Consider the following 14756-nt stretch of genomic DNA (forward strand, 5'->3'; position numbering starts at 1 on the left):
CCACCTGCTCCTATGGGCTGACCCCGAACAGGGTGGCCATAGGTCATGGAGGAGGCAGCCTTCAGGCAACAGGGCAGAGGATGTATGTGAGGACAAAGAATGAGCAACATAGGTCCCTTCCATGGAGAAGTAATTCTTTCCTGTAAAATGGGGACCCTGGTACCTGCAGTCAGCCTGTTGTCGATCAAGAGAGATCATGTGTAAACGCTGATTGTTGGAGAACCCATTTTAGTTTAGGTACAAGGAATAAACAGGGAGTATCTGTTTATTCTCAGTTACTAACACACTTCCCATTTTGCCTTGTTCTGCAAGTGGGCAGTTTGGATGTCTCAGCACATCACCAACAGCAGGCATATTAATTCTCTCAGTGTTTATCACTGACCCACATCCACCCTTCTATTTCAGAAACGGGTCCCAGGCATGACAAGTTCCACCTCCTCGAGCAGTTTCCAGCCATTCACCTTGCTGTTTCTTGGTGGACAAAGAGCCAAGCTCTGGAGCAAACAAGGGAGTCAAAATAATGGGAGAGTCAAGATTCCTGCTGGGTGACACCATTTATTGAAAGGCAACCTTGCTTTATCCAGTTCACGCACATGGAGGTAGATGTGCCCGAACGTCTCTTCCCCATGACAAACCAAAGCAATCAGACATACCCAAAAGCCGTAGCCCAACAGAAGAAGCCTCTTGCTTTTGTCAAATGACACTCTGAAGCAGGAAAAAAAATTATAAAGATATACGATGATTGTCTCCTCGGCATTGCATTTGGCCACGTATTTGTTTATTAAATAAAATATTTTTTTCTTTTTAAGCTAGCTAAAGAAAATATTCTTGAATAGGGTTAGTTCTTAAAGCAACAAACAGAAAAAAATGAGTATATAATAAAATCAAATGATAGCATGTCAGAGCTGGAAAGGACCTTGCACCATGGTCCTCATTTATTCCAGGCAATCTCTGGAGCACACGCCCCATCAAGGTCACCCCTGTCAAGGTCACCAGGGCAAGAAGAGCGAGGACTTGAAAACGCCTCTCAAGTCCCAGTCCAATGTTGTTCCCAGCCCGCTACACCACATGCTTCACTGCTAGAGCCATTCTTATGTAGGGTGATGTGTTTGTTAACATCTACAGCGGCCCATCTTTTCCAGTAAGGATTCAACCCTTTTGAATGGTGATCTCTGTTCTCTTTTCATGGGCACCTTTGCTTCTTGCAGCCAGACTCATGGCTACCACAAGGAACTGGCAAGAAAGAGAGACAGTGACTTTCTCACAAACCAAGATGGACACTCACCCCCAAAGTTCTTGCATCTCCGGCCTTTCTCATCTTCCACCTGCAGTTATGAGTGAGCTGAGGCATTTTTAGGCAGACTTCTTGGCAAATTCTAAGGATGGTGGAAGAAGCAGGGAAACCAAGAATATACTGAGGGTCGAAGGGAATTCCAGTGAACCAGGCTTGTTGTGTCCCCAAGAGCACAGAGGAGCTCCAGGGCTAGGTAGGGAGGGGCTCAGCCTCTGTGTTCATTTATGTGACTGTTGTCATCACCCTCTTTCCCCTAACTGCACTCCAGGAGGGGATTTTGGTCTGCTTTATTCGCTGCTGTATTCCCAGGGCCAAGGACTGTACCTGACACATGATGGATGCCCAATAAATATTTGCTCAATGAATGAATAGCTAAAGGGAAGAATCTCTCCACACCTCAAATAAGTAATTAGAGGCAAGAACCACTCCAAGCCAGCAGAGGTGGAAGAGGGTTTGACTCAACTGGAGTGGGGGAGGGGGGAATCCTGGGGTAGGGGACGGTGACACCTGCCCTTAAACCCAGCTGATTACTCTGAATCCTGCTCAGTGGGCTCTGTGACCTCAGGTAGGTAGCACACTGAAACACCCTGCTCCTCTTGGTAACTGTCATAGAGTTCTCTGGTCCACAGGCTTCCCATCAATTAGAATGCCTGGGGACACTGTCAAAGCAACTGAACACTATTCTCTCTGCCCCATTGTGTGTGTGTGTGTGTGTGTGTGTGTGTGTGCACGCATACACACACATCTTACAGTGTTCTCTCCCTGGCGTGGCCCTCCTGAGCTGTTGGCTCTACACTCTGCCCCTCACCTATAGGGGCCCAACTGTGACTGGATTTGGCCTCTGGCCATTCCTGGGAACAATCAAAGTGGGAGGTGACACTAGAAAAGCCAGGAGGAAGTACTGGGATACTGCATGTTCCTGATTCCATGTTCCCTATAATGCTGTCCCAGCAACATGGTCTTGCCACAGACCTCATTGAATCCCAATTACAGTATGCCTGGTGCAGGCCAATGTCCCTCTGTCCCAGGAAGCTGGGAGGAGCCTTCCAATTTGTACAGAAACACCTCCTATCTTTCATGTTTTCCCTTGCTTTTCTGACATAAACTCGAAATCCTACTCAATCTGCCCCTTGTCTACACATCCCCCCAGCTTTCAAGAACTTCCTTCTCTTCCTTCCTCCACATACCCACACATGCCTGCTTACCTCCTCTCCTCCCCTTCCCCGTGACCTTACTTGACACCACCTTTTCTTCCTCACATGGTTGTCCAGGAGCCTTGTCCCCACACCATCCTACTCCCCACTAAGCAACCCTAGGCAGAGGAGGCTACTTGGAGGCCTGATGTGGGCAGAGGGAGGAAAGAACCAATAAGAAATGACAGTAAGACCCCATCCCTCTAGAAACTACACCACTTGCCAAAAGCCTTACTTAAAAGTCTCCCTACCCCAACTGTGGTAAAGACATTGCAGTTGGTGACCAGGAATTGGTCTCAGCAGGGTTCAGAAATGACAACAAAATTCTAGATAAAATAAGTAAGCAGGGCCACAGATACAAGTGATCCTCAGACTTTGTCTCCCTCCATAAGTTATTTACTAGGACCACTTGAATTTCTCTTCTCAGAATTAATTGTCCCTTAACACCACGGCAATTCCTTCTTTCCAACTCTCATGTCCAAAGTAGTCTGTATTCTACCCTCTCTCCCAACTAGGTCTTAATAAAAATCTAATAGCTCTGTGTTTTAAAAAATAGTAAGCTAGAGGTGTGGAGTTTACAAACAAGCCACCCTACAAAGCCTCTGTAATATTCCACAGGGCAACAGAAGCAGTCCATGAGAATCTGGGTTAAAATATGTACAGTTTATACATCCTCTCTCTCCCCTGCACAATTGCTGTTAGATAATAACTAGCACTTTGGACCCTTTTCCTTGGTGGGGGAGGGAGGAGGGGCAGGAGCAGCACCGCAAACGGTGCCAGCAGATGGCGGTGCAGAACCCGGGCTTCCGCCTGCCAAATCATATTCTCCAAACCCTGCAATGAGTGGTGGCTCCTCTGCCTCGGGAGTCAACCAACATTTAAGCTGCAGTAGCCACCTGCCTTAGCTGGGAGAGGCGTGCTACCCCTTAGAGACTCTGGGAGGACCGCGACGTGGAGGAATCAGCCTGTCCTGTGTCCAGGGGACGCCGGGTCTCTGTTCCGCGTGGGCGCTGCCGCTCCCGCTCCCAGCCGCGCGTGCGCAGCTAGCTGCAGGTCCCCGCTGCAGGAGGCTGGCCGAGGGTCTCCGCGAGGCATGACGGGCCACCTCCACAGCCCTGGAAGGGGACTCAGATCTGGCTGATGGCAGTGCTGTCCTTGGGAAAAGTGTAGCTCAGCGGCGCCTCGTGGAGGCTCCCCCCGTCCGTGCTGAGGTCATCATCGTCCGTGTCATCCAGCACCTTGCTCGGCAGCTTCTTAAGTCTGCTGAAAGAAGAGGGGGCATGTTTCCAGGCCCTGGGCTACGGTTCATCTCTGTTCAGGGGATGAAGGAAGGGTCTTGGGTTCCTGTCTGTCCACCCCACTGGCTGGCAGAGAAGCCCACGGGCTGGTGTGCACCTGACAGTTCCTTCAGCAGCAGGGAGCAAATTGCCCCAGGCTGGTGTTGATAGGAAGGGCTGGGCAGGGCTGGGACAAGTTGGGTAGTACTGATTTTTCCTTTTGCCTCAAACTACGATATGTCTCGTCAGGGTACAGTTGTTGATCCACCCCCCCCCCTTTTTTTTTAAATTTTTTTAATGTTTGTTTGTTTGTTTATTTTGAGAGAGAGAGAGAGACAGAGCACAAGTGGGGGAGGGATAGAGAGAGAGGGAGACACAGAATCCGAACCAGGCTCCAGGCTCTGAGCTGTCAGCACAGAACCCGACAGGGGGCTCGAACCCACGGACCGTGAGATCATGACATGAGTCGAAGTTGGAAGCTTAACTGACTGAGCCACTCAGATGCCCCCGTTGTTGATTCCATCTTAAATTTTGGTATCTTGTTTACCATGGGCTGTTGGCATTTATTTTTTATAATATTGCATTAATTATCTATCTTGATTACTGAGATTTTTGGTGCCCCCTTAAATGGTGCACCCTAATGCCAGCCCTGGGGCCAGGTTCTTGATAGAAAGGCCCTGTTTACAGGATTCTTAACGGGCTGGGGTCTTCTGTCCATTTACAAGAGAACCACCTATGCTGCCAGCATAGTCAGCCTCTGAGAAAGGCTTAGCTCTATGGATGAACATGAATCTAATCCACCCTGCACCCCAGTGACCCTGGGGCAGGTAAAGTGATCCCCACCCCCAGTCCCCTTATCACAGCAGGGGAGCTTTAGAAACAGCTCTCTCCTGAGATAGTCTAGTCTTCATGAGGATATGAACCCAAACCTTATCTTATTTCTCCCTACAAGCAGGAGTCCTAAGTGCTGGCCTAAGAGCTGCCTTCTCCATGATGGTATGAGCTGGGCCTCCTGCTTTGAGCCTTGGTTACCCCTTATGGCTAAGAGGGATGAAGTTCCCAGCTGACATCAGGAGACTGGTTTGGGGATGACACATATGAGACCTGAATGAACAGATGGGGTGACCCAAGCGGATGCAGCCACTCTCTAGGATGGGATGACCCCTCAAGGTGACAACAAGGAACTGGCTTCAGACACCAGGAGTGAGAACGCCCTGAAAGCGCCAAGTTCTCCTCAAATGTCAGAGGAATCACGGTCCCCACGGGGCCACCACGCTCACCCACCTTAGGTCCTTCTTCATGGAATTGAGCTGTCCCTGCAGCTGCTCGTTGACATCCATCTGTTCCTCCAGCTCCCTCTGCAGCTTCTTTTTGGAACTTTCTAGTCTGTCAATTTCCTCCTCAGCCTCCTCCACCTGTCGCTTCATTGCTTTCAAGCGCAAACTCAGCTGCATTGGGAGAGAGGGCAGGTTGGGTGCTAGCTGGTCGCCCAGTCCAGCCGGGAAAGAGAAGAGTCCAGCACAGACAGGCCAGCAATCCAGCCACCGTCTCCCCAAGAGACTGAGAGATGGCAAAGGGAGCAATCAGTCTCAGCTCAGGGGCTAGGGCCTACTGAACCCCCTACTGAAGTAGGCTACAAAGGCCACACTGTTCTACAATGTGCCTGGGGTGAGGGGAAGGGACTCAGCCTCCACAACTCCATCGCCCTCCTACCTGGGGTGTAAAATCCCATCTGGGAATAAGGGTCCCTCACCTGGTCCTTCTGATCAGTCAGGGACAGGTGCTCATCGTCCACCTGCATCACCAGCTCCTTCACCTTCCGCTCCAGCCGACGGTTGCTGAGCTGGAGGCTGGCCCGCTCCCTGGAAAGGTGGGGGAGAGAGAATGAGACCCTCTCATCTCAGCCCCTCAGGAGGCCCAGGGCAGTCTGTGGAGGAGGGGAAGCTCCAGCCAGGCAGCCTGGTCAACGTGATGGTTAGGGTGGGAGAACACGACAGTATGGGATGAAGGGGCTGTTCCTGGACAGGTGAGGGAAAGGGTGCCCTACGAAGGGGAGTGACCCGCCTAAAACTACAGAGTCAGCAACAGGCAGAGCTGGGACTGGAGCTGCCCTGAGTTCTTCCAGTCCCAGACTCTACTTTTACAGCAGAGGGTCCCTGACTGCCAGGGTGTGAGCATCACAGATCTCAGGCTGCTCCAGCCCAGCCCCAAAGTCCTACTGAAAAACAGAGAGTGCACAGTGCCATATGCACACGCACCTCACCCCTTCCAGGAAGGTGAGGGGCCAAGAGTGAGAACGCAGGCCAGTAAAGCTCAACCCTGGTGCTGGCCCCCAGGCTGTGACCTTAGAGCTAGCTGCAGAGAATCTGCTGGAAATGAGCGTGGCCCTCTGATCCCAATGCCTCCCACCCACTGTGGGGGTCCCGCCAATCTCTGAGATGGCACTTGCCCTCTGCTCCAATACCTCTGGCCTCTGGGGCAGAGTCAACCTCCTGCCTCTAAACCAGCTCAACCTCAGTAGCTTATAAGGCAGCGTGGTCTGCTAAGGGGTGGGGAGAAGGGCAGTCGCATGGTGGGGAAGCCGGGGACTCAGGAGTAGGCTTCCTGTGCTGTCGTCCTGCTGATGTATATTCAGCCTGGTTACCTTCCTCAAGCACTCACTGGGACGGGTCTCGGTTTTCTCATCCACTGTACCTGCTCTACCCTCCTCACGTGAAGGCTCATGAGGACAAGAGACACAAATGGGAAAGCACTCTGCAGTGTGACCACCACTACGTGCCAGGCCTCTGCACCGCAGCTGGTCCTGGTGGGGCTCACCTCTCCTCGCTCTCCAGACGGTCCTCCAGCTCAGCGATCCTGGCCTCCATCTGTACCACCAGCCCCTCTTTGCTGGACCTGTAGGAACCTTCCAGGTGGATAATCCGGCTCTTTAAGTCCTTGTTCTAGAATCAGACGGGGGTGCTGTGAGGGGTGTGTGTCTGCCGCACTCTCTGTGCGGGTTTATGGGGTGGAGCCAGCATTTGGTGGGCAACTGTGATAAGGCTGCCTTCCGTGACAGGGTGCATGGCCCCAGGGGACCTAGGGAAGCCAGCAGTGTCTCCAGGGAAACAAGAGCACTCAGCTCCTGGCAGGCCAAGAGAAGAGGTTCTACCATGTGCCCTTAGGAGCCCAAGTGAAATCTTTGGCTGTCCTAGGACTCCTAGATGTCAGGCAAAAGGCGTGGCCTTCTCTTCTGTCAAACCTATCGGGGGTGGAGGAGGCAGGAAAAATAGGCTCCTCCGCCAATAACATACATAGTATTCAGTGAAGAATTTACGTCAATGGCATGTAAGAGAAATGATTCAAGTAAGCTTTGAGCAACTCACGGCTTTTTCATTTCTTTTGCGTTAAAATTTAGCCCTCTTAGGATCCAGAAGACACCACCTGCAATTTCTCCTCCCCAAGCTGCTCAACCTCCAAGCAGATTTAATATCATTGGGAAAACCTCTCTGGAAAAGACCTTGGGAACACCTCCACCTCTCGGGCGGGTTATGTCCCAGAGTTCTTTGGATGCCATGCAAAGACGACCCTGTTGGGGGTGGGGGGGGTGGTCTAGTCCAAAGCCAGCCTCACCTGTCTCTCCAGGGAAATCTTGTCACACTCTAAGTCCTGCTTGACAGCTCTCTCCTGGAGTAGCTCGCCCCTCATCTGCTCCATCTGCACCAAGCAGAACAAAGCCAGCAGTGAGACAGGCTGTCTCTAGATCCTTCAGGCTCAAATGGTTCCTGGGTACCAAATTCTAACTGCCAAGCCAGCTCCTCTTCATCAGGCCATCTCCTCTTGGGGGCAGGAGCTGTTTCGCAGATACTCTTGGTTTCGTGATGATTGCAAAGATAATGACACAAAAGGCAGTAATGGTCATAGCAAACCCTGCTGCTATGGACTGAATTATGTTCCCCCTCCCCCCCCCCGCAAAAGATACAGACTCCTTGTACCTAAGATATGACCTTATTTGGAAATAGGGTTTCTACAGAGGTAACCAAGCTCAAATGAGGTCATTAGGGTGGGCCCTAATCCACATGACTAGTGGCCTTATAAAAAGGGGAACTCTGGACGAAGGGACAGATATGCAGCCGGAAAAGATGGCCATGTGAAGAGAGACACAGGGAGAGTGCCACGTGGAGAGAGAGGATTGGAGGGAGACATCTATCGTCAAGGAATGCCTAAGGGCCAGAAAGCTGCCAGAAGCTAGGAAGAAGCAATGGAGCGTCTCTACAGGCCCAAGGGGAGTATGGTTCTGCTGACACTTTGATTTCAGACTTTTGGGCTCCAGGACTGTGAAATAGCACATCTGTGTTGTTCTAGGCCACCCCATTGGGGGCATTCTGTTACAGCAGCGCTAGAAAACTGGTACACCTGCTTAGCACTCCACAAGCACTAGCCTGTTACGTCCCCACAACACTCCCAGGAAGTAGGCAGTACTATCTCTGCTCGGGGCACCGGGGCTTAGAGAAGCTCATGAATTTGTCTGGAGACCAACCACTCCAGCTAGCTCGCCCAGGACCGAGGATGTTCTCAGGACACAGGACTTACGATGCTAAAACCGAGTCCAGGCAAAGAGGGATGAGTCAGTGATCCAACCTGACCAAGATCTACAGAACTAGTAATGGGGGGCAGGAGTATCCATATGAGTTCCTGACTGCTGCATTACAAGTTCAAAGTTCAGAAAAGGCTTCTACTACAGTTAGCATACCTCAGAGGCTGCTAGATTTCTCCCTTCGTGAGCCACAAACAAAAGTCAGCAAGAATACTGGGCGGCTCCAGGTGACCTGGCAAAGCCTAAATGCTACCGAGGATTTCTTCTGTATTAAGAGAAAATGAGGCTAACTGAGCAGCACCCAGAAAGAAGTCCTATCGCCCGCCTCTGTTTCCCATTCCCAGCGGGCTTTAGGCAGCAGTGAAACAAGCACCAGAGGCAGAGGCCCCAGACCCTTTTCCCAGGACTATCCAGCAGAGGGCAGCCTGAAGAGGCCAGGAGAACTGACAGGGGAAATAAAACCCACCCCCTCCCCTATAAGGTGGGGGTTCAGCCTGGGTAAGCGGTGTACACACGGGAGTGCCTGGATACTTGGGGAGCATCTCTAACAATCTCACCAGCCTGGCCTCCACTGGGATTTTCATCACCTGCACAAGCACCTTAGGAAAAGAAAAGCTCACCACCCCCCACCCCCCCCATCTGCCTGGAAAGCAAGACCCGGGGGTCCCGGGAATAACAGGAGACACGACCCTGTTGGGCCACACTTGCATCTCCTCCCTTCTCCCACAGTCCCTGAACTGTGCGTATGGTATGTCTGGCCTGGAGTGGGTGACAGGGAGTGCCAAGGAATAAGGCAGGCGATAGGCAGGGCCTGGACACGGAGGAGGCTGGGACTCTGCCCACAGATGAGGGGGTATCCGTGCAGTCAAAACAAAAAACATTCACATTTTTGCATTTCTGACTGGCAGGCTTCTAAGTCAGCAGGGTTCAGAATTTTACAACAGGAGACACTGATGCCCAGGGCGGTTATACATGTGACTGGAGATAGCAGAACTAGAACCCAAATCAAACCTACTCACAGCCCACGACTCCACCTGCCCTGGACCAACATGCCGAAAAGGCTTCAAATGGATCTAGGGTTCGCATACAGCTGTCTTGTAAAACCCAAGGGGAGAAGGCAGTCTCCTTAGGTCATCCTTGCATGCAGCAGGGGGAAAATGCCAGCAATGCAAAGGGTCAGCAGGCAGAGCGTGGAGAATTCTGCCTCGTGACCTGGCTCCCTCCCTGCATGGCCCCAGAGCCCTTGAGAATCACATGCTATAAAGGTGCCGGAATATTCCCGTAACTGCCACAAGAGCACAAAGTCCACAGCTAATGAATGCGGGCTCACAGCCCACTCGGAGCAGGGCCTTTGCACACACCACACCATGCACGGAGGGTGTCAGCACGGCCGGGCCATGGGACTGCAACGTGCCTCCCGGGAGGAAGCGTCGCGTTCACGCCCCTGGGCAGAGGCCAGGACTCCACTGAGAACGCGGTTAAACTGTCACTGTGATGGGAAGTAATTACACAGACGAGCAGTGGCCGCCTGGCTCTTCTTCTGGCTCCGGGTTCACTTGTGTGTGACCTGAGGGGCCTCACCTTTGGGAGGCAGACTCGTCTCTACAACAAGGCACTCGAACAAAACAGCCTGTGAAGGCCCTTTGAGATGGCCAAAAGCAATGTACAGTGAAAGCACATTTTGGTGGCTCTGCCACCCTCTGGGGTGCTGTGTGGCTCTCCTGAGGAAGCCAGAGGCCCCTGCCCCCATCCCTGCCAAAGAGGAGTCACCCCATCTCTCTGGACTCTGAGGAGTGTCCCCGGAAAAGGCTTTGCCCTGTCAGGTGCCAGTGAGCGTGTGTCTGTGAACACACCAGCTTGCCTGCTGGGGGACAGCGGGTCTTAGGATGATGGGATGGGTCAGGATACACTACACAATCAGCCCCGGGACGCTTAAGACCAACGCAGGACCTGCCCTCAGTATAGCCGTGCGGGGGACAAAGGAACCAGTCCTGTATATGCAGCACATGGCAGAAGTCACAGCCCAAGCTCACAGGACTGGGGAAAGAGACCCTCAGTTGCAACCTACCTGAGAGGTCTGAGGGGAGCAGGAGAGGGAATAGAGCTTGCCAAATCAGGGTCACTGGTGAGTCAGAGTGGCAGGTGGGAAACAGGACGGGCTGCTGGAGGAATTGGACACACAGGGACAGGGGACAAGCAGGTTAAGAGATGGGGGACAGGGAGCAGTCACATAGGGCCCGTCAGAACAGGTGACAGGAGCAAGCATGGAGACTGCACTCACTAAAGGAAATCTTGGGCATCTTTACAGTGCTGTCTCATTTTGTCCTCACCCCTCTGGAGGAGGTAGGTCCTGTTAATAGCCCCATCGGCCCCTGGAGCCCAGGAGAGGCTGTGGACACAGGCACAGAGACTGGGTGACACCAGCTGAAGCCGTGGGACTGATGAGACCCCCAAGGTGAACTGTATGATGAGGACCCAGAAATGTGCCCTGGGGAGCATGCTCCCCCAACTCCATTAGGGGAGGCCGGGAGGAAACCAGGGCACAGCCCTGTCCCCAAAGCCAAGAAGGCAGAGGATTGAGGAAGGTCAGGCATAAGGAAGCCCAGGAAAGAGCACCTGAGCAGGACAAGAAGTCCACTCTGGAATGCTCAGCAGAGGGGGGAACCCAACCACAAAAACTGGGAAGGGAAGGTGCCGGGCATGAAGAGGTGGGTCAATACCTCTCCTTGAACTCCAGCGGTGACAAGAGTCACCTACAACTGGAGGGCTGGGGACATGAGGTTCCCCAAAGAGGACTGCCACAGAGGGGCCCCAAACCTATCAGCAGGCAAGGGTGAGAATCACGGAGGAGAGGGAAATTCTAGATGCTGGACAGTAACGAGAAGGGAGCTGGACAGGGAGACTGACCGTGCACGGGGAGGGACAGGATGCAGGCCTGGTGCCGGGGGAAGCATGGAGTAGGAGAGACCATTCTCTGAGCCTCTGAGAGAGCATAATGCAGGACTTAGGGGAGGCAGGCGCCTGTAGCTCAGAGGCATGGAAGGAAGAGAGTGAGGGAGGGGAGGAAAGGAAAATTATTTTCCCAAAGTGTGGGTTAAGGAAGAACTGCAGGTTAACAGTTGCTGTGAGATATAAGGCCAAAAAGTACCAAAAGACAGTAATAGGCCAGCAGAGCAGAGGCAGAGGTCTCACTGCAGCTGTTTACAGCATCTGCTTTTAGGGGAAAGGTGGTGACTGCTACAGCTGTGCTCCAGGCCTGAGGACCGAGCAGGGACATACCAAGAAGCAAAAGCCCCCGGTGATAGGCACGGTGGGGCAACTGCCAGTGTCCTGGGCACGTGTGGGCCCTTCAATCCTCCTAGCACTCTGTGAGGCAGATGTTATCACCCCATTTTCCAGGTGGGAGGTTCAGGAACTTCGGAAGCAGTTTTGGGATTCTCACCCAGGCTTTCCAGCTAAAAATCATTCACTCCTTTTCTCCCTCTTAGCACATGTGGGAAAACCCCGGTCTCTCAATGAAGGGCAAATCCCACAAGGAGAGAGCATTCTGGCAGGAACTTCCACAGAGGAGTGAGGCAGACAGTGCCAGGGAGGGACTCGAGGACCACCAAGGGGCCATGCAGTGCTGAACCCAGACCGGGAGTTCAAGACAAACCTGCAACTTAAAGACGCAGCCGGTGCCCAAAGCCTTGTTCCCTCAGTGCCCCTTACTGGAAAATCTGGGTCCTACCAGGACACGGGCCTCCCAGTGCAAACGAACACTCAGAGGGTCAGCATGACAGAGGCCTCCACAGGTTCAAGACCTCCCTGGAGAGCCCAGGGCAAAGGGTGAAACTCCAAAGCAAGCAAACACACCAAAAAACCGAAAAACAAAAACAAAACAGTAATTATTTATACTTCACATCCCCTCAAACGATGACTATTAAAATGCAAAATATTTGCACTTAACAAAATGCACTATTAAATGCAAAATAAATCAGAGCAAAGAACAGGAAGGAACAAATGTGCAAGCATTAAACCTAACAGTTAATGTGACCAGGCCATCAATTTTTCTCGAGTCTTTTGCAATCCAAGGCTTTTAGCAGGCAGGACAAGTTTCCTTCCGTTCTTCAGAAAGAACAACCTGACAGAAAATTCCAAAATAAATCCACTGCGTGGAGCATTATACAAGGAATACCATGTGAAGTGACGGATGCCACTCCTGAGGCTGGCATCGGAGGCTGGCATTGAGGCTGCTCAATACAGTGATCTCTAGGATGGGCCCAATGACTTGAGAAGATTCTAGATCAGATCCTTCTTCCTCTTACCCACACTGGCAGGAAAGGAAAGGAAAGAAAAGGGGAAGGGGAAGGGGAGAAAAGAAAAGAAAAAAGAAAAAAGAAAAGAGAGAAGAAAAGAAAAGAAAAAAGAAAAGAAAAGAAAAGGAAAAAGAAAAAGAAAAGGAAAAAGAAAAAGAAAAAGAAAAAGAAAAAGAAAAAGAAAAAGAAAAAGAAAAAGAAAAAGAAAAAGAAAGGAGAAAAGCCTCTGGCTTGGCCAGCTTCCTCCTTTGGACTAGAGAAGTAAATCTGAGTCTGGGAAAATACTTCTTTATAGAAGTTTAGTGCTTCATATGCTGTTTACCCTTCAACTATATTAAATAGACCAAATAAAAACTTCCAATCAAATTAGAAACAGAACAGGAGCTGAAAGCAACAGTTTATCACAGCTGGACTGAAGGAATGTTAAACCTAGAACATTCCAATCGGAAATAACAGTATCAGACTCCAGTGGGGTTTATGTCAGAGGCACCCATGACCTGAGCCAGCGCTCAGGATTAAAAGCAGCTGCTCTGGGTTAACAAGAAGCCAAAGATATTTATGACTGCTAATAACAATATTTCATCCCATCACCTATGTTTACCACTGGGCTGTAAAGGGCCTTGTGACCTACACTCCTGGCTGGTGTTAAAAATACCAGGAAGATCCTCAATCATAAGAGAGGAAAATCATTATTAACCAACTATACACATTAGGTTTGGAGCAGCCCATACAGCAGCAAGCAGTTCTGAGAGTAGTATTGTTTTAATTACAAGGGGAAAAAAAAAACCCATTTTGATCCTTCTGTCACTGACTACAAAGGAGTACCGTACACTAGAGGATGCATCATCCTGGTGCAGACTGAGGAGCAGACTGGCGCCCACCACCTGGGAATGACTGCACAGGCCTGCAACCTTATTCACTGGGACTTCTCCTATAGTTGCCAAGGCAACAGCAAAGCCTCACTCAGCCCCTAGAAAGACCATAAAGCCACCCAAAGCTCTCCAGTTGGTATTTTTCCTCTTGTCTGACAGCTGCCCATGTCAGATCAATCACCTTTCCACTAGGCTGGGTTACCTTGGCCTCTGTGGACAAGAAAATGCCTCTCCATTTAGGCCCAGCCCTACTGTTAACTGTTGGTACTCAACCACCAGCAATGACACAGCAATGCCCAGTGAGCTAGAACATCATCCTGACACATTTAAAACCAATGCTGGGCCTCTTTCACTATGTAAATTCTGGACTCACAGGACAATCAAGAGAAGATCAGGTGAACATAAACCCTCATCCGTATTAAGAGACACCATGGTTTCATCTTTCACTTGGGAATAGAGGCCCTAAATGTATTTGGGGGAGGGGGCAGGTCTTTACCAGTGTTAGTCTAATGCTGGGATGATGGGAACAGGTGGGAAGCAATGGCTTTGGAGCCAAATCCTAGGTTCCCCTCTTACAAGCTTCAGGAGACAACACTTCAAGTCAGGAGTTTTGTTTTGTTTTGCTGTTGTTTTTTAGCAATTCCTACATGAATTTGAACATGATGCTCCACTCTTCCGCTTAAAACAGATACCAGGCTTCACCTTTCCCTCCCTACCTCAGAGAGGGCAGGGCGCAGAAAGGAAACAGAAGAGGAAAACAGAATGAACAGGACAAAGACGCTGGAGACTGCGGAACCCTCTCTTCGGACTTGCAGCTCAGACACAGGGAAGGATGGGGAATTAAAGAGTGTCTCAGACACTTGGTTATATGCAGCCAGTCATGGCACCTCAATGTTAGAATTTGGAGAAGCCTCCAGAAATCTCCTGAACAAACAGCCTCACTTTCACAGACTTTAGAGACTGTGCTCAGAGAGGCTAGGACTTTCCTGGAGCTCCCTGGGGCTGTTGCAGGAGTCAGGCCCTGGACTCAAAGTCTGGCGCTCTTTCCAGCAGTTCTATGCCTCCCATGCTCAGGTGAGAGAAGGAAGAAGAGGCCAAAAGAAACTGATTTAAGCGATCGGTGTTCTTAGTTTTAGGCCATCAGCTGAGCAGAGGGAGGCAACCACTTTCTGTGTCACTGGGTCTGTGTTTTGGTTTTGGTGTAAAACATGGGGTATGGGAGTCTGTTTTCCCTGCCTGGTTAGGG

At 51.1% G+C, this 14756-nt stretch overlaps 1 protein-coding gene across 3 annotated transcripts in view; it reads right to left on the minus strand.

Annotated features, from left to right (window-relative positions):
• Positions 1–1457: 1457 nt before the first annotated feature.
• Positions 1458–14756, minus strand: part of CGNL1 (cingulin like 1) — a 156221-nt gene continuing 142922 nt past the window's right edge. For 2 of the 3 annotated variants that reach the window (XM_030318098.2, XM_030318095.2), the window contains 5 exons: positions 7377–7460; positions 6582–6706; positions 5518–5626; positions 5049–5212; positions 1458–3750 (listed from right to left, as the gene is read on the minus strand). In XM_030318098.2, coding sequence (XP_030173958.1) covers positions 3615–3750; positions 5049–5212; positions 5518–5626; positions 6582–6706; positions 7377–7460 — 618 coding nt within the window. In that variant the 3' untranslated portion in view covers positions 1458–3614. The remainder of the gene's footprint in view (positions 3751–5048; positions 5213–5517; positions 5627–6581; positions 6707–7376; positions 7461–14756) is intronic. The other variant, XM_030318097.2, reaches the window with a different exon arrangement.

This window comes from Lynx canadensis, chromosome B3, assembly GCF_007474595.2.
Source record: "Lynx canadensis isolate LIC74 chromosome B3, mLynCan4.pri.v2, whole genome shotgun sequence".
Taxonomy (NCBI): domain Eukaryota; kingdom Metazoa; phylum Chordata; class Mammalia; order Carnivora; family Felidae; genus Lynx; species Lynx canadensis.